This window comes from Necator americanus, chromosome V, assembly GCF_031761385.1.
Source record: "Necator americanus strain Aroian chromosome V, whole genome shotgun sequence".
In the NCBI taxonomy this organism is placed as follows: domain Eukaryota; kingdom Metazoa; phylum Nematoda; class Chromadorea; order Rhabditida; family Ancylostomatidae; genus Necator; species Necator americanus.
Window position 1 is genome coordinate 26114879 of NC_087375.1, and position 22142 is coordinate 26137020.

The following is a 22142-nucleotide window of genomic DNA, read 5'->3' on the forward strand; positions in this document are numbered from 1 at the left end:
CACGTTTTAAGCTGTGCAGCCTGGAATGTCACTGGAACAAATATAAAGAAATGTAGTGTGAGTAAGTTCCAGTAACCTAGTAACGCCAGACCATAACGTAGTAGTCACAAATTATATTATTGGACTGTTCTTTTACTTTATGGCAAAACGAATGTGAATTTGAGTTGAATAATAACATTTAGCGTTCGTTTTTTGTGTAGGGCTTGTAATTTTTTTTTTGTTTTTTCTGAACTCTCAATGGTCCGAAGATGCTTCTTTGAGTCCCAACGATACAACACATAATGATAGGAAATAGGAACGCACACTACATCATTTCACATTTCGCTAGCTTGGTAATAAATTAATCAGCAGCGCTGAAGGGAAAAAGGGCGGATGCCATTTGTGAGTTTATTAACACGCTGGATGTTCCGTTGAAATAGGAAGTTAATTTGGCCTCCCAATTTCCAATAGGTAATGTTGATAAAAAAAAAACACAGAGAACAGCTGCAGAAATGTTGAGAGAAAACTGAGTGCTAAAAAGCGTTGCCACAGAAGGTACGATCTATACTGATCAACAACAATTTGAGAATCAATTCGAACCACAACAACAACAACTTTTTAATCCATGAAACATAGGAGAATCCAGCAAATGATCGACTCAGATTTGCATATTGAAGGAATTATGAGTGAGTAATTAGAGCCTTATTATTATTGTCTCTTGTCTCGTTTTTTTTCGAAACTAAATGAAAATTTTGCATTTTCTCCGTGTGTACATATGTTCATCAAAACTTCTGAAACATTTGGTGCATTTAATGCAAGGATTCTGCAGAATTCTAGGACTAAAAATATATTAAAGATGTTTAGAAAAGTCCTTCATCTTCCTAGATCGTTAATTGCTATTTATAGTTGCATGTATTTGAGGGCAAGAATATGTTCTTCAAGTTTGAATACCGTGAAATTTTTAATTTTATTTTTAATTTTAAAAACTAATAAAAGATCATTACCCAAGCATTGTGATATTGTGCAGCAATTTTATAGTTATTTTTCTAAAAAAATTTTCTAGAATTTAATATCTGGGGAAAGACCAAACAATAGGAACTCGCTGATATAAAACACCAGTTCGATACGGATGATAGGAGAATAGACTGAAGAAAAGAAAAAAGAAAAAGAAAATGGACTGGGTATACCGGCACAAAAAAGACTAAAAATTTGATGAGAGGTGCAAAAGATAATTAACTTCTGTGACTGTTCCTGTTACTCATTTGCAGGAGGTTTTGGTTGACTGCGCTGAAATTGAGAGCTGTCGCCAGCTCTACGGAGACATCACGAAAGCTGATATGTACCCGGAGAAGAAACAATTGGCGGGGAAACCTAACTATGTCGCTGTAGAACAGCGAAAACAAGAAAATAAATCCAGGAAAAATAAATCCCTCAGCTATACACCTAGAAATTGAAGGATATGTATATGAGGTCTCATCAAAAATATTTCGATGAGTGTTTCCACTTGAATATCTGAGAAAAAAACAGATTCGAAGAGATGTTTACCAGAAAACTTTGATGGGAAATCTCTAGAGACCTGGAAGGCACTTGATTATTAGGTAACGTTTTGGTTTTTAGATTTTTTTCCGGATGAAAAGTGTTCATTTACTGGAACACTGCTCTAATAAACCATTCTAAATACTTTTTGGTACAATAGGAAATCGAAAGAATAAGCAGTAAGAGTCACAGTTATCGATTATTAACTTATTTAGGTTGTTTCTAAAAAAACAGCATTAAAATTTAATTTAGATGGAGTTATCTTTGCGTGACAAAAATGTTCTAATTACACAGTTGAGGCGGAGTGGGTATGAATCAAGCTAGCCTGATTTATCTTTTCCTAATTTAACAGCTTTTTTACTAACTGATTTTTCAAAATTTAAATACGCAAATAAGTACTAAATATTTTCCTCGAGAATTGAGTGCAGTGCGATGGAACATTTGCAACATCTGCATGGCCCACGGTTCGTAACTCACTCTGGAAACGAAGGGAAAATTAATACCAGACTTTTTTTTAGAAAGACATTGGCCTGACAAATGTTGATTTGGCTGGCTCAGTCCGAGGAAACTCATCGATTCCAAACACTTTCTTCTTTGTAGGTGCCTTAAGGAGCAAAGTTCTTTCCTCGGAGTACTGCAGAGAGCAGAGAGAAGTGGTGACATGTGCCAAGCAGAGAAACTGCACGCGTTGCGGCAGCTGCGCCGCGTCCGTCTAGTTGAACACATTCGGCTCCGAGCAAATGTTGAAATATCTCAGTACCTACTCACTCCAATCCTTCAGCATTCCCCATTCGAGAGGAAATCACATAAATTCCACTGTCCAGTAACCCACTGTGCAACAGATTATTGAAAGAAGGGTAATTCCGTTCGTTTCTTCTTAATTGCCGTAGAAAACGGCCCGGAAGATACGGCTTCGAGCACTATTTCCTACAAGGAGTTCGATTGGAGCGCGCCGCATCTTCCGTGCCGTTTTTTACGGCAATTAGGAAGAAATAGACGGAATCACACCCCTCTCCATAATCCACGATCCCGTACACAAGTACTCCACCTGAAATCCGTACCACCTCAAATCCGTGGGATGATGCTCTTAACTGATTCTGTTGTGATGTCAGAGGTCATGACGCATGCGATGCGCTCATTAAATTTGGGAGAACGATCCTTTTTTAAAGCGACTGATAACTGGTAATAAGACCTGGATCATTTTCAATAATCCCGTGCGAAAACGGTTTGATCCCGACGTAATGATTTGTAGCGAACGATATCGAAAGCAGATATTCATCAGATGAAGGTTGCTTTTTTAAAGGTGTCGTATATCAAGGAACCAAGCAATCACTTCGTGTATGTACTGTCGGCAGTTGAACACTTTGAAGGAATCCGTCATCCAGGAACGTCTAGAGCTTGTTAATCGTGAAGGAGTAGTGTTGCAACATGGCAATGCGGGACCACACATAAGTCTGATCACCCGTCTAAAATTTATTTGGGCTTGCCTGGGTGTTGTTGCCAATCTTACTATTCCCGCTTGACCTCATCCGATCAGATTTCCGCTTGTTTCCCTCTCTTCAGAACTTCTTTCGTATTTAGTTCATTGAGGTTGTAAATCGGCACCCAACTCAGTTTTTGTCGATAAACACAGATCCTTTCATGATCGAAGGATTATGAAGCTCATTGGAAGATGGCAGAAGATCATCGAACAAAACGGGCACTATCATTGATTGATCTCTATTCTTTACATGAACAAGTGACCTTTGGAAAATACAAAATAAACGTCATGACTTTTCCGACATCACAATGGTTAGTGGTACCGTTTTGTTCAATAATCTTTTGATAAAACGAGTATGGTGAGTGTGGCAACGCATCCCATACAAGCTCCGATAATTCTTAACGGGTGATCAAACTTAAGTGTGCGCTCGCGTTGTCGTTATGGATCACAGTTCCTAAAACTCATTAGACTTCCACTTGTTTCGCTCTCTTCAAAACTCCTTGCAGGTATAACCTTCAGTTTCAGATGAAGCCCCAAATCGGTACCTTAGTCAGTTTTTCACCTACAAAGACAAATCCTCCTACGATCGAAGAGTTTTGAAGCTCACTCAAATATGGCAACAGAAGAGAAGTACATCACTGACGGATGTTTGTTTTTGACATGAATAAAATACCTTTGAAAAATACAGAAAAAATACCGCATGACTTTTCCGACAACCTAATAATTGCATCGCAAGGACAACAGAAGCGCATCGGGCCGAATTTAAATTACTTGGCTCGACGTGGACTCAAAAACGTTGCACTTTCTCGACATGCGGATGAATTAGCATTCCGGCTACCATATACCTTTGGTAGAATGTGAAGAAATGCTAACGACTCGAAAGCAAGCAAAATCTTTTTTTTTTCTGCACATTCGCCTACAGCAATCGTGGTTTGTCTCTTTTTTGCAATATAATTATTGTTGAGTAAAGTGCTTTAGAGAAAGGAAGTTTGTGGTGGTTGACCTTTTTTCGCGGAATGCATAGCCACATCGACAGGATTCGAAGCACAGCAACAATTTTTCTGCTGTTTATTCCTAGACCTTCAGAATATATGTAGCTCGCATTGTCTTCCGTTTCCACGTGAGAAATTGGACGGATTGAGCGGATTTTTTTTCGCTGATATATGTTTTTAATTATAGCTCAATCTCTGATACACAGCAATCTTTTTCGAGCTTTTTGTCGTGCCGAATAACCTTTATTCACATACTGGCTGCAGTGCACTCTGAGCTAACATCACTCAAAAACATATGACGTACTACAATGTATATGTCCATCGTTGAGTATGGATGCTTCCATGGACGGTCATTTATATCTATTCGAGGATTATTGAAATTAAAAAAAAAACAGAAATGTGGTCTTTCTGGTGATGTGATAAAAAAAGAAAAAAAGATCCTGTAAGAAATTATCTGTAATTTAGATAAAAATTGATGAAGTACAGTAGAGCAGTGCACAGATTTCTGGATGTTAAAACCTGAACAAGGCAGATGAGTTTCCAGACACAGACAATGAAGAAACAGAGCCCATAGGGATGTTTTTACGGTGGCAATTCTGTAGTTCCATTCCATGACCTCTAACGAAATTCAAGAACACAGTTTATTAGGTGGACTTTGCTAGTTTTGGCAACGTTCATACCGTATACATTCCCATTCCTCGTCAAAACAAAGGAATTTCATACAATTTTCTGTCGTCAGATGAGTAACGCAAAAAAATGTGTACTTTTAAACAGTTAGATGAACAACTATGCACTTTTAAGTTCCTTTTACTAGAGTTGATTGAAAAAAGGAAGGTAGATAATTGAATATTAATGGAGTGAGGAAAGATAAAAATCAGGAAAATACGAAATCGAGCAGTAATACTGCCTCAAGTTTACTTTTAATTTGTTGCAAACATTCTTGACGCAAAAATATTTGGTTACTTACCATTGAGACCAGATCAATTCTACAACGAGTAGGCAGAATTCTGTAGCTTTAAAAAAATATGGAAAAATAATAGGAAGGAGAACGAAGAGAAAAGAGATACAAAAGAAAACAACAATTTGAAAGAAGGAGTCTTAAAGTAGGAAAGAAAGTTTGTAGCGTTCCCCAAAATATTAATTATGACAGAATATGAGATGATTTTAGGCTTTGATTCAAAAGTTGCTATTACTTAAGGTATTGCATAAAGACTTACTACTACTGCCTACTAAACTTCGTGAGCTGCTACGTGAAAACGTCGCCCACTACTCATCCAACGATGGAATCGACTTCATTTTTAGTCCAAACCACTTAGCCTCGCAGCGCTTATTGGCGCGTACTAATGACGGTCAAGATGCACGCTCCACCGGCCACCAATCATATTTTTAGGCGTCCCTGATTTTTGGCTCAGTCTCTGTTTTTGTTTTAAACCTCTCTTCTTGTGAAGATGTGGTTTTCACCCCCCCCCCCCATGTCAACACGAGTTGAACTTTCTTTTAAGAATGAAGAGATGGATCTAATAGAGAAAAGGCTAAAATCAGCAGGTTCAACTTTGCATGTCCACATCATTCTGAGTTATTTGCAGATTACAAGTAGCTCTGCACTTGATATACAGTGAAAAAATCTTTTAGGTTAAGGTTCCATTTCAAAAACGTGAACTTTGGTAGCGCTTCCTTTAACGTTGGACGTCCGAATACATGGCGCAATAGATTCTTCAATTGTTATTATTGTTATTATTATTACCATTGTTATTATTATCATTATTATTGAGGCTTGACTGCACGGAACGAAAGCTGCTTAGATGGCTACTTGGCTACTTTTGGCCTAGGGTATCCCACAATGAAGATCATTACGCAGAAATTGATGTGGTTTACCGGCGGATAAGACGTGGAAAATATCGACATCTTGCACCTCCATTGAAAATGGCTAAAGTAAATCGTCTTCGCTTCTTTGGTCATATATTAAGGGGTCCGGCAGATCGCCTTGTTCAACGAGTTCTGAGGAGTTCGTCGGGTTCGGGTTGGAAGAAGCCACTGGCCGAAAACGGAAGTTCTGGACTGAGGTGGTGAAAGAGGACCTGAGGAAACTCGGCGTGGATAGGCAGTTCAGGCGAGACGTAAGGTTTCGCAGAATATGGAATAGCGACGAATGTATTGATTCTGTGCAAGCTCTCGCAGAAGATCGAGAAGGTTGGGCAGAGCTGCGTTCAAGGACGGCACACCTCGGCGAAGATGGGGGTAATCGCGTCAGGCGATGAGCATCAGCCCGCCGATTAAGTCAAGTAACTCATTATTATTATTATTATTATTATTATTATTATTATTATTATTATTATTATTATTATTGTTATTATTATTATTATTATTATTATTATTATTATTATTATTATTATTATTATTATTATTATTATTATTATTATTATTATTATTATTATTATTATTATTATTATTATTATTATTAAAGGTAGCAACAATAATCTACACAAAGAAAACATAGTCGGAACCGAATTTGTTGACCATGACGAGCGCGACGCGCTTGCCGCAAAAAACACCTTTTCTTCGCTCATCATACATTGTGAATTACTTGTCCTATAATCACAGCACAGCGCGAGAAAAAATCTTCAGAGACCGCGTTGACCTCAAAAATATATTCAACGACTTTTTGTCGTCAAAGCCCCTCTCCTTCAAGGGGATTGAGACCTTGCCCATTAAGTAGATAGATATTGCTGATTTCTATCCAAGAAAAATCACTTACTCGCAACTCCACAAAAAATCCTTAGTGTTGCACAAGCGTTCAGCTTAATCGAACAATGATGAGTCGGATGTAGTCAGAAAAAAATATGAAATAAAAATAAATATGAATATAAATATAAATATAAAAATATAATATAAAATAGAAAAAAAAAACGCTTGAGGTAACTGCTTCCTTAAATAATGAAAGCTAAAAAGGAGTGGTTTTACATTTTTGCTCATAGAAAAGTAGTCTAAGTAAACAATGCAATACTAGCGTAAACAACGAATTTGCAGTTAGATACCGGATGAACCGCACAACGTAGGACTTTGTTGCCGGAATGTCCTTTGGAACACACCTCTATGATGTTTTTCTTGCAAAAATGTGTTTATTCGTGCAGAATAATCGGACGCAGTTATCCATAACAAAATATGCACTTAAAAAGAATACTTCGTAAATGATCAGCATAATTTTGAAAAGGACCATATTAGTCCTTTTCCTCTCACGTGATTTAGTTCAATCCACTATAAAATCAAATGAGAATCATCTAAAAGTCAAATGGGCATAGACACGCAAAACTGCAAAAATTATTTGACCTAACGCTTTTTTATAGTCATTATTTGTCAGCGAACGAAAATGAGTTATGGAATTAAAGAGGAAACTTTCTAAATTACACTGGACATTATTAGCGAGTTATAGTTATTAGCGAGTCCGTCTCTCCATCGACATTAAAAGTACGGGAAAAGGGGTTTGAGACCTTGTAAAACCGTTTAAAGAAAAAAAGAGAACATGTGTGAACAGAAATTTTCTACCATTTCACCTGCCAAAAAAGCTTCCAAATGATTTTTTATACCCATAAAAACAATCTTTTTCGGTAATATACATTTTTTGAACCGTCAGATCAGAACGAAACTCTATTCACTACGCATAACAAGAAGCGATGGCTACTGGCAGTACATAAACCGCCTAATGAATGTTTCTGTTGATCGAAATGACTAGAGAAAAAAATGGAGGCGTATAGATTTTCCGTATTAATTTCCAGAACAGAGTTTGTCTACAGAATAGTTTTAGATTTTGATATTACTGTTTCCTAGAACCTAGGCCTTAGTCTAAGGTCAGGCGTTAAGTTAATAGTTAATTGTTGAAAAATGTGCATAGAATAACGAATTACATTACACAATTTGTGTCAGAAAATAGAATTTTTGTGAGAAGAGCTCAAACGACCCTCCTGTAAAGAATTATTTTGATGCAATAATAATACTAATGATTTTGTATTATAATACAATTACCAATAATACAGTATTTTGAAGCAAACCCAATACATATTCTCAACCAATCGCAGGAAAGATTTCACATATTACGATTTCTTATGGAGTTTTCTACTGGATTAATTTAGAAACGCTTTTAAAAAAATAGAGGAAAAATGCAGGAATTACTTTCTTGCACGGTTTTTAGCGCCTAGATGCACACGCTGAAGTCAAAAAAAAATCTTGCATGCAATTCTACTAATGAGTGAGTTGTGGTGTGGGCAGGAAAATTCGACAAACTATTATAAGTATATAGGTATAAAAAAGGATAAAGGATAAAGTCACTGGCGTATCAATCCACTTGGGATGCGCCAACGCGTTTTACTGGAATTCATGATCGTTGAGGTTTTAGAACGCGTGTTGGCCTATACAATGACTTGCGGGGCCAGCCGATGATCAAGTCAGTGTTTTTATCCTCCAGACAAGTCTGGTACCAATTTATCGACCCCGGAGGGATGAAAGGCTTGGTGAGCACTGGGGCGGATTCGAACCCTCGACCGTGTGGCTACAACGGACCTCTAACCGACTGCGCCACACCCGCCCCATATAGGTATAGTACGTATATATATAAGTGCTGATTTTTTTTTGCAGCAGTGCCAACAAGAAAAAAAAGCTATATATGAACCCCTACCTTAAAAAACGCTAAGAAGGGAGTCGAAGTTGGTAGAAAATGTTGCTGTGGAAATAATCCGAGCTAATAATGTTGCGAATAATCTCACAAATCATCTCCGTATGCTCGCACTCGCTGGAGTGGGCGTGGCCGCCGTCTAAAAGTTGATCTGGATAGTCTACAAATCTTTTAGTCCAAATGTAGCTGAGTTTGATGAACGTCGTGCATCGGAAATTCGCATAAAGTCGTAATTAAGTGAAGCGTTGAATGCTTCTCGATGATGTCAACTAAATTACGCTGAATGACGTCTTGAGAGTTTTGAAAGAAGTGATTAGGATGCTACTGCCCAGCCAGTATTTCGCCCTATTCACTCAAAATTTGCTAATTTTTACCATGCACATAATATTGATCTAAATTGGAAGAAATTTAGGCAAAGAGAAGGAACCAAAAACAGTATTGTAGAGAAAAAAAAAGCTCTTTCAAACAACGTGTTACAAACCCTAAACTCTTTTTTCTGTTAAAATTAGTTCAAATTAGCTTGACTTATTAGTTTAAATTTCACGAAAAAAACGACATTACTTGTTCATCAACCTGATATTTATGGCCATTTAAGGACACAGTCCGTATTACGGAAAATAATAGGAGATTAGGAGGAAATGCTTCGAAAATAGTCATGGTCAATGTTAAAAATAACGTTACATCCTATACCAACTCTTTCTCTTCTCTTCCATATCCTATCTCAGCCACATTTAACACATTTAAGAAAAAAAGTCTTTAATAAGTCACATAGGGCCTATGTGGAGATCTTCTGTGAACAAGATATAGGTCAATCCTGTACGATCATTATGAAAAGGAACGCAATGGAATATTGTCAGCCTCGTCCGGGACATGGGTTTTGTAGATTAAAAAAATTACACCTTTTTCTCTTCAAGTTTTCTGAGAATGTTTGGTAAATGAAAAAACTGCTTTGAAAATTTTTCTTTCCAATAATGACATTCTTCCACGTGCTGCCGATTGTGCGACACTTCCGCATTAGAGTTTTGCTTTTTGGTTTCAGCTCAGCTTTGCGTAATCCATGAGCCGCAAAAAATGGATAGGTTGTGATAGCCTGAAACGATGCCCGAATCCCCGTGGGAAATTTCGCACGCACAGCAGAGTTCATGCTGTTTTAACGCCGATGAACGCACGATGCATAAATTGGGAAATCAATGAAAAACTTTTGAATAAAGCTGCATTTGTAGGGATTCACGAAGGTTTCTCTTGGAAAAAATTACAAATGACAAGGGAAGTGATCTTTCTGAAATGTTCAAATGGACATGGTATATCTCAGGAGAGCTGCTTTTAAGGAAAATTTGTACTTAGAGGCATCACTCCATGAATCTAGGATGGTACGGATTTCAGAGTTTGGAGAGTTCCTATACGGAGAGGTAAATTATGGGGAGGAGGGTGATTCTGTCCATTTCTTCCTAATTGCCGTAAAAAAAGCCCCAGAAGATGCAGCGCGTGCACAAGGTTGGCGCGCTCCAATCGAACTCATTGTAGAAAATAGCGCGCCGGAAAGCTTGAGGCCGTATCTTCGGGGCCGTTTTTTTACAGCAATTAGGAATAAATGCACGGAATCGCCCTTCTCTCCATAATCTACGGCTCCGTATCGGCATAACCCACATCAAACCGGCACCACCCCAAATAAATTCATGGGGTGATGCCTCTAATTGTGAGATATGTAAGAATGAGCTGACTGCTTTTGTCCACACCAATTTTTTTTTATGAATTATGAACATCTCTACGAAAATCCAGAAGTTCATAAAGATTTTCGTGAACACCAGAGTCTCTCTTAGTCTCTCTGGACTACTTTGATGTGAAATGCTTGCAAAAAGATTAAAGCAAATGCTGTTACCGTATTATTTTCCTTCACACATAAATACATAAAGAATCAAAATTTATGATCGGTTCAAATAAAGTTTGAATTTAAGTTGCACAATCTGGTCGTCTTGTGTTCTTGTTAAAGTTAAAATACCTCGGTGTTAACAAGAAACGACCAGATTTAGGCACTCCTCGGTCATTGATCTCTCACGAGAAGTGATTCTTTGCCTAAAATTTGTTTGTGAAGCAAGCAAAGATAAGAGCTAACCCTTCTTCCTCTCGCTAATTGAGCAAAACATAGTCGACGACTTTTATGAGATTTCACTCATGTTCCGAGCGGCCTCACAAAGGCTGCCATAAATTTATGAGGCGAACCATAACCCCCACATAACGCTATCAACGATTTGCGAGAAAAAAAAACACCAACAAAATATTTATTTACAGAATTTGGCATCTATAAAAATTTGACTCTGAGAGGTACCTGTGAAGCTCTTGTTGTTAAAATATCAAGGATAAAACTCGAATCTCAGAGGGCAAGACTTGAATGAGCTGAGAGCACTGAGCTAAACAGGGCACATAAATTCAGGCAGGAACAACACATGAGACTCTTACAAACTTGATATGATGCGCTTATATACACATAAAATCTGCACATATGTAGTATAAGAAAAATAAACAAATTAATTTTAATAGTAGGTGGAAATCTAAGACCAATACGCAAACCGTGAGCTGAAGATATGTGTTGGACGATGAGACGCACTTGACCAGATCAAAATTATCTCGAAAAATTTCGGATAAATAATGGACAAAGCGTAGCTTGGAAATACAAAATTACGAAACGACAACTTTTCTAACTCAGAGAAAAAACATAGCGAGAAATGACATTGTATATGGCACTAAAAATCATCAAATAAAGTCATAATTCAAGGATTTTTCCGCTGTCTTATTCTAACACCCCAAGAAGTTGCTTTAAAATAAACCAACCCACAGTAGGTGGACGAAAATGAACATTTTAATTCATTCAAAGAAAGGAATAGCGTGGGGAAAAACTGCGGACACCGGGTCTTTTTTCTAGGATTATCGCTTTTTGAATGGTTTCATTCTGGAGTATACTCGTTTTCTGCAAAAATGTGGTATTAAAATCAACATGCCGATCCATGCTCATGTTTAGAAATCGAAAAGTGTTAAGCGAGCCTTATTAAGAAAGAACTTGATCTTTGAACTGTACCACATCACCTTGTCAGCGCATCTAGCTGGTGGAGGTAATGTTCTCCATCTGTGTGTAGTCGGATACCACAAGTTGTGGTCGTATTAATGAGCTGGTCCGCTGACGACTCAGTAAACGCGGCATCCACGACGAGCGCCTTGTAGTAGGAGAAACGGAGGTCGGTTGCGAGGATGGTGGAAACAAAAGTTTCGCTGTCACACTGGAGTCGGTGTCGATGGATCCTCCATCACGACTAGCCAGTGAAGACCGTTCACCAGTATCACGCTGAAAAACTTACAGTGGAAAATGTATTGGATTGTGGATCAACTAGTGGATCACATTGAAAAAAGTAAGCTGGAAGTAAGTAAATTTTTCCGCCAGTAAATAACGTTGAGTAGTAAGTTGGTGGTTTTTCTGGGACTGCACTGTCGATAATTTGAAGCCAATCTAGCCTCAATCAAGCCCTTCTTCAGTTACAGATCGGCGAATCACACATCTCAAGACTTGTCTGAGAGGGTAAAAACACTGAATTAGATTCATTCCCCCCCCCCGCGCAAGTCACTGTATTGGCCTATCGGCCAAAGTACGTTCGTAAATCTCAAACGGTTCCGAATTGATGTTATTGTCGTGGCGCTTTTCAGGTGGAGTGACTAAAGCCCACAACTTTACTCTTTTTGTTAAATAACGTTGAGGAAGGTGTACATTGGTAAGAGGTCACCCTTTGTTTCCTCATGGATTCTGCCGGCGCCTTAGAGCGATCATGCTTTTCATCCAGCCAGCTGTTGTCATAATTATTTAGTAAAAGAAAGATACTGGCTTGAGAAGAGCTCTTCAGATTACCATATACTACTTATAAAGGATAAAGGGATGCGCCCTCACGTTCACTTCAATTCAGAATCGTTTTAGGTTCACGAACGTGTAGCTGCCCTATACAATGACTAGGGAAGGCTAGCCGATGTGTCAGGTCAATTTTTATCTTCCCAGACAAGTCTGGTGCCGACCCCGGAGGGATGAAAGGTTTGGTAAGCACTATGGCGGATTCGAACCTCCGATCGATCGTGTTGACAGATAAAGCTCCACGATTCTGAATTGAAGTCGCATTCCAAAACAACTGAGCAGCGTCAAGTGTAGTAATCTGTTCAGTATTTAACAAATAGAGGTTGGTCAATAAATATTCTCCCCATCGCCTCAACAGCTTAGAATGCAAGCTACTTTCGTAGCTTGGCAATCAGTGGAAATTTTTAAAATTTTAACTAAAAATTGAAAACATACCGTGGATACAGAGGCCATGCTTCCTCTTCCGGAATCCATTCCACCGCTACTTTGCCGATGACCCCCGAAGCCGAAACGATTCAAGCTCAGGCCGAAGCGAGGCCGACTCTGAGTTCAACATTTTACATTTTATGAAACATTTAGGGAGAAAAAAAGAAAGATGAGCGTTCATATAAACCTGCTACCGATATGGTAGAGAGTTGCAAGATTTGCTTTAAAGAGTATGCTTCTAGTTTCTAAAGTGATCATCTACTTTTGGAGCGTGAAACAAAACGTGAAACGAAACCAAAGAAGCCATTTTAAATAATAGAACAACCCCTAAAATATAACAGAAACATGTGGAGTTGGTTTGGATTTAGGACTAGTATTATTGAATAAATGGATGGCACAGACTGAAAATAGATATTGAAGAATTTTTAATTTAGAAAGGTTAGAAATTGCTCTAAACCACCCCTCATTGGTCTAACGATATTTTTGAAGAGCGATTCCCCAACCGAAGCCTTCGGAAAAATCATGGTTAATCTTCTATTTTCTAGCGTTTTGTGGGGATAATCTTCTATTTTCTAGAATTTTGTACAACTATAAATAACGGAGAATTCATCTACGCAAACCTCAGATGTGAAAGTGTTCTTCTGTGTCGGAACATGCTCATGATGACTCTCACTGGAATGTTCAGACAAGTCAGACACCTGAAAAGTCGACCCAAAAATGAAAATTGATTGAAGGTATGGTCCATGTGGTACCTCGGGAATTGATGAGATCCTCTTGGACCACCCGAACGATGGCCTTGTGGAATCCGATGATGGCCGAGACGAATAAGAAATGTTGTCTTGGAACGAAACCCGTGGAGAAGACCTGTGGATTCATCGTTTTCGAACAGGTTCGGGAAAATTGGGGAGCTCCTCACCTTCGTGGCGTGTCCGGCATATCGGTCTCCGTAGTCGGCATTGTGGAACAATTTGATCCACGAGGAGTACTGTTCAACGACGTCATTTGACTAACACCTAATCGAGTTGGGCTGCCCACCTGTGGATGAAAGGAGTGAGAAACCGTTGCAGAGAAAGAAACCTCCTATGTAAAATGTAAGCGGACCTCATCGCGTCTTCCTGGAGGCTGCGAGTGATAGAAGTTGGATAGAGTGCTGAAATAAATAGAAGGATTTTGGAGCGTACGATTAACATGATAGTATGGTAAACAACCCAACACTGTAGCTTGTATGTAAATTCACTGCTTGAAAACATTTACTAGAATTAACTGAGAAATTTTCAAGAAAGAGCTACATCGGAATTCTTTCCAGGTGGTCTCCTCATAAGTTCTGCAAACGCATCTTGAGTTTCACAAATTATTTGAAATGTTCTACAAAATGAAATGCTGTCGAACAGATGACGTCATTTGTTCCCTTTTCGGAGATCCGTGTACTGTTAGGATCAGTATGAGCATTCTGTTCTGTTCAGAATCTTGGTGAGCATATGGTGAGATTAAGAAGGATCTATCCGTCGGAGCATGTATCGCACAATATTTAATTAACAGACCATTCTTCATCACTTGGCAAGAGTAGTTAGGAGTAGTTTTCTCAAATAGTACACACTATCTGAGAAGGAAAAAAAGAAGACGCCCCCGCCTTTGTCATCTCAAGTCATCTTTTGCGGAATTTTTTGGTTGCTTTGTCGGTCAAACTAAAACCTCTAGGCCCTCTCTGCTCCATGGTTACTGTATTTCTGTAGAGTATTTATCCAGTTTTCATCACGGTCTTTACGAAATACGTCAGAAATTCTATCTATCACTGCGAAAAGAAAATATCTTTCTGAACGCTGCCTTCATTTCTTCAAGCATCGAGATTTACTTAACGTACATATGTTCAAGTTCAAGTATTCCGCGTTTTATTCATATTTGTATTTCTTGGTTAAAGGCACATACCACGAATCTGAGGTGGTGCGGATTTCAGGTGGAGTATCCGTATACGGGGTCGTAGATTATGGAGACTGGGGTAGTTCCGCTCGACTCTCCCTGAATCACTGAAAGCAGCCGGCTCCAGAATGCTGTTTTGTACGACGCCATCTTTTGCAACGCCCTCCACCCCTTCCGCCGCCTCCGCTCTGCGATTCGTCGAAAATCAATTCGGACTGCCCCGATGGGCGGTAAGGGCACTACGCGTGCAAAGGTGGCGCGCTGCAATAAAAGGCATCGTTCAAAACAGCAGGCTTGTTACACTGATTCAGGGGGAGATGAGCGGAACCATGCCGGTCTCCATAATCTACTACTACTTCGCATACGAATACTCCACCTGAAATCCGTACTACCCCAGATTCGTGGTATGCTGTCTTTAACGCTTGAAAATTAGCTAAGCACTATAAAATCAATGAAACAGAACCTACTTCAAAGCCACACCGGAGGTGCTCGTTATCCGTCTTATCATTGGCATCGCTTTAGTCCGGACATTCCGCTGAATTATCTATAACTGGTAATTACATCAATGTACTTAATTTTTTATCATACATATGTCATCCAAATATCATTGCAGTAACCGCTGGTAACTTATAAAGTAAGCGCTTTTGTAAAAAGTTTTCAACGTTCAAAACAAGCTTGGTAAATGGATCTCATAATTAAAAATCGACTGATGAGAACGTGCAGTCACATGGAGCAAAAATAATCAAGTTACAAAGGAAAAAAAAACGAGAATCAAAAATACATGCATCCGCCTTCTTTCGTTTTCTGTTTTCGTTTTCTGACAAGGAATTATTGGTATATCAATGGAAAGCGGTCATTCGTTGCGTACATAAACAATGAATACAGTAGCGTTTCAAAGTGATGTAAAGAAAGAGACGCTTTATTTTATTTAAAACAACCCACCTTGGTGAAAAACACGTACAGGAACGGATTCGCGGAGGCATTTATGGGGAAGAAGAAAACAAGCAGAAATTTCGCGCTACTCAGAGAAATTAACGGATAGTTCATTGCAGCGGAAAGTCCTAAATTTCCGATTTAATGCACTATTAAGGAAATATCCACAACGACAGGCTCACCGAAGAAAAGTGTAGGGAACCAGCAAAGAAAATCAGCTCCCACTAACCAAACCATTTTCTTGATGATTAGATTGTCCTCTGCTCGAGATGGTGTGCTAGGATCCTAGAAATGCTATGGAATTCAACGAAGTTTTTTTTTTTCAAACCAGAATGTGTGAATTATTAGAACATGACAGAAGCACGTGATGCACCTTCAGCATGAACATCAAAAATCCATAGCACACAACCATAGCGATGAAAGCCAGCAGATTGAACAGTAGTAGGAAGATAAGATATGCCTGAAAAATCTCGTCCTGAACCAGGAACATGAGATGTAATTGTGATCAAAGGAGAAGAGCATTAACTTGAAAAATATAGTTGAATCTATGAAAATGGACAACAGTACATTAAGGCTACGCCGTACCCTGTTAACGAACTTCAAATCCACTCAAAGTGTCCCTCCAAGTTGGTTTTAGGAAGATTTTCGTCGAAATAATATAGTAGTAAATTAAGTTAATATTAATTAATAATTGATAATAATAACTAATAGGTTAATAATGATAAAATCGTCGAAACAAGAAATTAATTTTGTTGTTTTTCACCTTCACTATTTAGGTACAAAAATCTTTTCAGTGAGATCTAAATTCAGGCTGAAGTTTCGAAAGCCAACGCAACCACACAGGAAAAACAGTCTTTCGCTTTTTTAAGGGCAGCCCACAACAAATCTGAAGTGGTGAGAGAATCCGCGGGTAAAGTTAGAGATGGGGTTGTAGATTGCGGGACCTGATTTGGTTCCGCTCAGCTCTCCCTAAGCATCATAAAAGAATGGCGCGGATTTCAGATGCAGCGCGCCACCCTTGCGCACGCGCCACATCCACGTGCGAGCGGTGATCGGTGATGTCTTCGCACCAGCGTATTCAAGTAAAACCATTTAACAGGGAGCTGAGGGAACCGGAGATTGGCACGCTCTAACGCCCTCATTAGAACAAACGCTGTTCCCGGCCTCATTTTTCACGACGGTTTGGGATGACCGGAACCACCCACAACCTACAACCTCATCTCTCTTTTGCCGCGGACTCCTTCACCACGTCGGGTTGGTAGTATGCCGCTTTTAAATAATCAGATTCTTTAGTCAGTGCATCACCGTGCATATTTCTGTGGCTTAGTAGAAGATTCAAAATCTAGATAAGAAAAATCTAACTTTCTGACTTCCTCACCACTTCAAATCTCAATCGCATAAAGAAATTTAAGGAAACTTTCAATAAGCTGAAAATTGACCCTATCTGCAAAATTGTGAAGCCTAAGCGGTAGACATATACTGGCTGTTGTGTAGCTGGACACTCCCAGCAGAGGAAAGCTGGCCATGATTATAGCAAATGTCCATCCTCCAGCCATCATAGCGCATGCGATCGAGAAACGCAGTCGTTGTCCGTAGAATGCGTTCCTAAAGGAACTCCGAAGTAATGCTTAGATCATCTGATGTTCAATCCTAATTTTCAATCGAAGGAAGAGGCTTAGCGAAATAATCCTAGAGGACTTGAATCCTCAAGTCATGCAAGTCGAGCAGATCAAGCATTGATTGATCGTGATGAAGTTAAAGGATTAAAATTAAAAACAAGTTCCTAGAGGTATGCAGAGAGAACAATGCCAGATAAAATTCCTAGTTTACTGACTATTTTCTGGACACCCGAAAACTGTGAGGCTGGAATGATAGAAACAAATAGAATAGATAAATAAAAATTAATTAGTTTTAAAACATTTTAAAAAAAGAATCAATGTTTTGAGGGAAGTCAATTCTATTGAGTTAAAATATAATGCTTTGCACGTATTCACTTCTCGTTATCTTTCGGAAAAATCTGACTTATTTATGACTATTTACCTCGTATTATAGGCCATTTCAAACGCGATGAAAAACATCGATGTAATGCTCAATTCGCTTGATAAAACAGCAAAAAAGCCGGCCATACTGCAACCTAAACGAGGTCAGGATACATCTAAACAGAAAAATTCTGGATGTTCCATGGTTCACGAACCCCAGCTGGTTTGCCAGCCAACCGCATGTCTATAGTACTCATCGCCCGTACGTACATCCTGAACAGCTAACACTGCCAAATACACACCTAAGAAAATCTGAATTGTGTGCGTAGATGGCGGTTATACGGGAGTAAAATTGGTGAATTGGTAAATTGGTTACCTGTTATAAAATCTGCAATAGCTAAATTAATCATGAACAAGTAATGAACACGCATTCGCTTCTCGAATGCCAGTGCCAGAATTACCCATACGAGTACGTTGCCAACGATAGCAGCTGTACATACTGCCCAGATAGCTCGGCGAAGAAACCACAAACTAAATAAAGATCATGAGTTCTCTTTAGAAGGATATTTGGTAGCCTAATCTTTTGTTTTTCCTTTCATTTTTCCTATAGCGGAAAAGATGGAGCATGTTAAAAGATTTTTGGCAATTTGGCCGCAGAAATTATAGCAACAATCGATACGGTAGGAATTCAATTCTGTTCAGTGAAACTATTCAATTTTGTAGATATTACTGTTTATAATATACTGTTACTTTAAAAAATCTAAGTTAATGATCGAGTTGTGAACTTCAACCCGCCACTATTCCATACTCAAAACCGGAAGGAGGAATAATAATGAATCAAAAATTTATTCTTTAATCAGCTCAGTCTAATCCTTCACTCCTTTTGATAAGGAATTTGAAAGTCTGATCAGAAAATGTTCAAGCACCTTCTGGAATCTTGGTTTTCTGTCAGCGTTTTTTAACAAGCCTACGCCTGGATCCGAACAGTTTTAGTCAATCCTACACCGAGAAAGCTGTTCCCAAAAAATAGATCAAACCGCAAAAACCTAGAAGGCGTCTCGACAAACAGTCGACGGATTCTTATTCACTCCTGATTCATCGCTAGTGAAGTATTCTTATTTATTTCTCTCTATCAATTCACATTGTGGCTTCTATTCTTCCCTTCACCTAAGAGTACACTCAAAACGGAGATTTATTCAAATCCCTACTTCTTCATTTTTACAATTCTATTGCATAAATGAAACTTTCATAACAATACTTCATACTTCCTCCGATCTTCCACCCACCCTACAATGTTCTCGCATGGATTGAATGCATCAGGTTGTGGAGTACAAGTGATGTTCTGATAGAATCCCTGCACAGTGGCCACTTCCTCGACCGCCAGGCAACGAGTGGCGCCGATTTCAGATGGATCGAAGGCTGCGAACATGGGATCATTAGCTAAAAAAAAGGAGTGTTGATGAATGAAGCTTCAAACCGGGAAGGTCCTCGTCGTCGTTGTCGAGGAGCTCGTCGGTGTCTCGCAGCCATTGCTCAAATAAATTTGACCATAGATCACTGTTTGAGGGCGCAAGAGTAGGTGTAATGGATACCTGTCAAAATAAAATCGGACAGTCCTCGAAATATAACTGTGAGGAAATAAATTTTAAAAAATATGTAGCAAAATGTATAACGCAGTATAATGAAAAGTTTTAAGTTCTTCATGTAACGTCGATAAATCTACGAGACTAAAGTTGCTGGTTTTTTTAAGGCACATTAACGTTCATTGCATATCATGACACATGATCGTGTACAGTGAACGGAAGTCGAAACCTACAATTCCATGAGCCCCCGTTCACACCTCTGCCGGTTGAAGGATTCCCAAGCAGAATTCACGGAAGGATCTGATACATTCAAGGAAGAATATATGAAAACAACTCCACGGTTCTTTATTTGCTGTTTCGAGTTGAAGTCTCTATTTTGTTCTGCACAATTTTTGCGAAGATCAATCAATTAGCACAGTATTAGTGTCAGGTTAAAACTACATGAAGCTCGGTGAAGTTATGTAAGCGGCTACGCTCGAAGCGGTGCGGTGGAGCAACTCTGTGCTTAGTCAACTGCAAGGAAATTCTTCAGGTGAGGTACCAAAATGTGCTCTCCGGTTAGCGGCTGGGATCGAGGTGAAACCATCGCGAAGTGCAGCAGTGATTGGTGCTATGAAGAAGTTCTTCTCGATTCTAACCGCTGCACTAGACCGTTCCGCTTCGAGCGCAGCCGCTTACGCAACTGCAACGAGTTTCGGGTGATTTTGGCCCGACTATATCAAATCAGCGTTTTATCTTCTCAAAAGCCAATTGCTAATTTATCAGCCTCGGGGAGATCAAAAGCCTTGCAGCAGAATTGGTGCAAAATGTTTCAAATGCTATGCTATTGTAAGCTAACTATTCCTCCCATTCAGTATGAAATCGTGGATAAAATTTAGTGTAGCTTCTCTAGTTGATACTATACTATACCCGAACTGCACTCGGAGCGCAAAAAAAAATCGTTCCTGGAGCTCAAAAGTCGTTCTTAACTGTTAAACGGAAGGGAACGTTGATTGCTGTGTGGCCGTCTCTCAGACCATTTTCGGCTTTGTTGAAAGTACTACATGATATGAGTTAGCTGTGCGCTTCCAGTAAGCCTTTTTTCAGACTTTGTTGACGTTAAAGCATTAGCAGATCCATCTCTATCTTCCTTCTTTTCCCTTAATAGCTTTAGCCTACATATCGTAGATCATCTAAGAATAATGCTTAGGTTTTACGGCGCGGACTTACTCAACTATTCACTTCCAGTGATGAGCCGTCGATCGATGGACTATCGCTTTCTCTAATGTGAAAGCAACTTGTCAATTAAGGACGTTTTTTGTGCTTTATGAACGTTTTTCAGCTCAAAAATTCAGCTCATTGAGAGAGATGTTAAATGGTTCCCGAAGTTACACTTTGCCGTGAAAATCCTGCAGAAAGGGCGGTAAGAAGAAGCTTACCATGAGATGAACGCTCGGATTAAAAATACTGTTAGAAAAAAGTTCGTATTTCTCCTATCTAGGTTGATATAGTTCAAGAACTCTCCAATTTTTGGAATATATACTCGGAAACAAGCTGTGAGGAATATTCTAAAATATACTGACCTGCCGTCGTGATCTGAGTGTTTCTCTTTGTTTGCATATCCTATGATGAATCTCCTTCGCATTGTTTTTATATAGTCCATTTTCTCCTTCCACTACGTCGTCAACGTACTGAGAACGATGTGATTGAATGGTTTCTTGCGCAGAACATCAACGACTTACCTTGAACAAACAGCAATGATGCGGATAAGTGAAGTGAGCAGTTTCCAGATGCGTAAAACTCAAAACTGGTGGCAGTTTCTTCAGTGTTGGTACATGTTTAAGTGTAAGTGTCTTGAGATTCTTTAAACCAATAATTGGCAGTTGACTAATTGAGGTGTCGGAAAGATCCCTGAAAAGAAATAAGATAAAATGTGAATAACAGAATTACGTATGTTTTCAAAATTACAAATGATGTAGTTCTGTAATTCCCTTGAAGGCATCTGTGGAGAGATCAGTGAGTTCTTCATTCCCGTTTAGCGCTCTAGAAACTTCAGAAATTTATTAATAGTCAGAAATAAAAATGCTTATTCCATCCCTGTAAATTTATAGCTGTAACGACACGAACTCACAGTTTTAGAAAAGTGCTCCCAGTGAATGCATAGCCAGCGATCTCTTTAATCTTGTTGTTGCTCAGTCGTAAACTTCGAGCACGAACAGACCTAACTCGACCATCTCCTATGTATTGAATCTATAAAATAGTTATTTTCTTTGTTATATAAAATTATTTTTGCTATTATTCTACATATTAGGAATTCATATTTAATAGATCGTTCCTGCGAACAATTATTTTTATTTCTATGATTTCATACTACCGCTAATTTACACTTCACACAGATCAACTACGCACGAACTTTAGCGGATCAAATCGTCAAATATCCAAAGGACTTTGGAAGCTTCAGGAAATTTTTATTTTTACTTTAAATAAAACCTAAAACCAAGTTACTTCAGTCTTCTGTAGGTTGAATACTATGAAAAGGAGTTGACAAGAAGAATGTACAAATAGGTAGATAAATAATAACACTTGCACACATCAATTTGCTAGGATTCCATTCGCACTCATTATTCCAAGAATGTACCTGATTTCCGGATAGATCAACTTCGACATCCATTTTGTGAGCTTCGGTCATTTCCATGCTCGGCATACGTTTTAAACCATTGTCGCGTAAAATTCGGAAACGAATATTTTATTTTCTTTAATTTTCCGAGTCATATGAACTATTG

General features: G+C 38.8%; 2 protein-coding genes across 3 annotated transcripts; one reads left to right on the forward strand and one right to left on the reverse strand.

The window, feature by feature from the left end:
- Window positions 1-6241: 6241 nt before the first annotated feature.
- RB195_015252 (uncharacterized protein) lies at window positions 6242-6484 on the forward strand (the record flags this gene model as incomplete). The annotated part of the gene is made up of 1 exon (XM_064205871.1): window positions 6242-6484. One exon carries the CDS (start codon window positions 6242-6244, stop codon window positions 6482-6484), a length of 243 nt encoding a protein of 80 aa, XP_064061752.1.
- Window positions 6485-11575: 5091 nt separating this feature from the next.
- Window positions 11576-22063, reverse strand: RB195_015253 (uncharacterized protein; the record flags this gene model as incomplete). Of its 2 annotated transcripts, XM_064205873.1 has the most annotated exons (23): window positions 11576-11618; window positions 11735-11862; window positions 11925-11990; window positions 12978-13085; window positions 13589-13666; window positions 13721-13832; window positions 13885-14003; window positions 14070-14118; window positions 15353-15429; window positions 15828-15946; window positions 16001-16103; window positions 16192-16278; window positions 17258-17423; window positions 17859-17952; window positions 18013-18099; window positions 18174-18328; window positions 19084-19216; window positions 19275-19389; window positions 20943-21050; window positions 21102-21270; window positions 21328-21402; window positions 21491-21609; window positions 21998-22054. In XM_064205873.1, the coding sequence occupies 23 exons, from the start codon at window positions 22052-22054 to the stop codon at window positions 11576-11578; spliced, it is 2367 nt and encodes a 788-aa protein (XP_064061753.1). The 2 variants fall into 2 exon arrangements, with proteins under 2 accessions (XP_064061753.1, XP_064061754.1); XM_064205872.1 differs by lacking the exons at window positions 11576-11618; window positions 14070-14118; window positions 15353-15429 and having other exon boundaries at window positions 11748-11990; window positions 16192-16293; window positions 21998-22063.
- Between the last annotated feature and the right edge of the window lie 79 nt (window positions 22064-22142).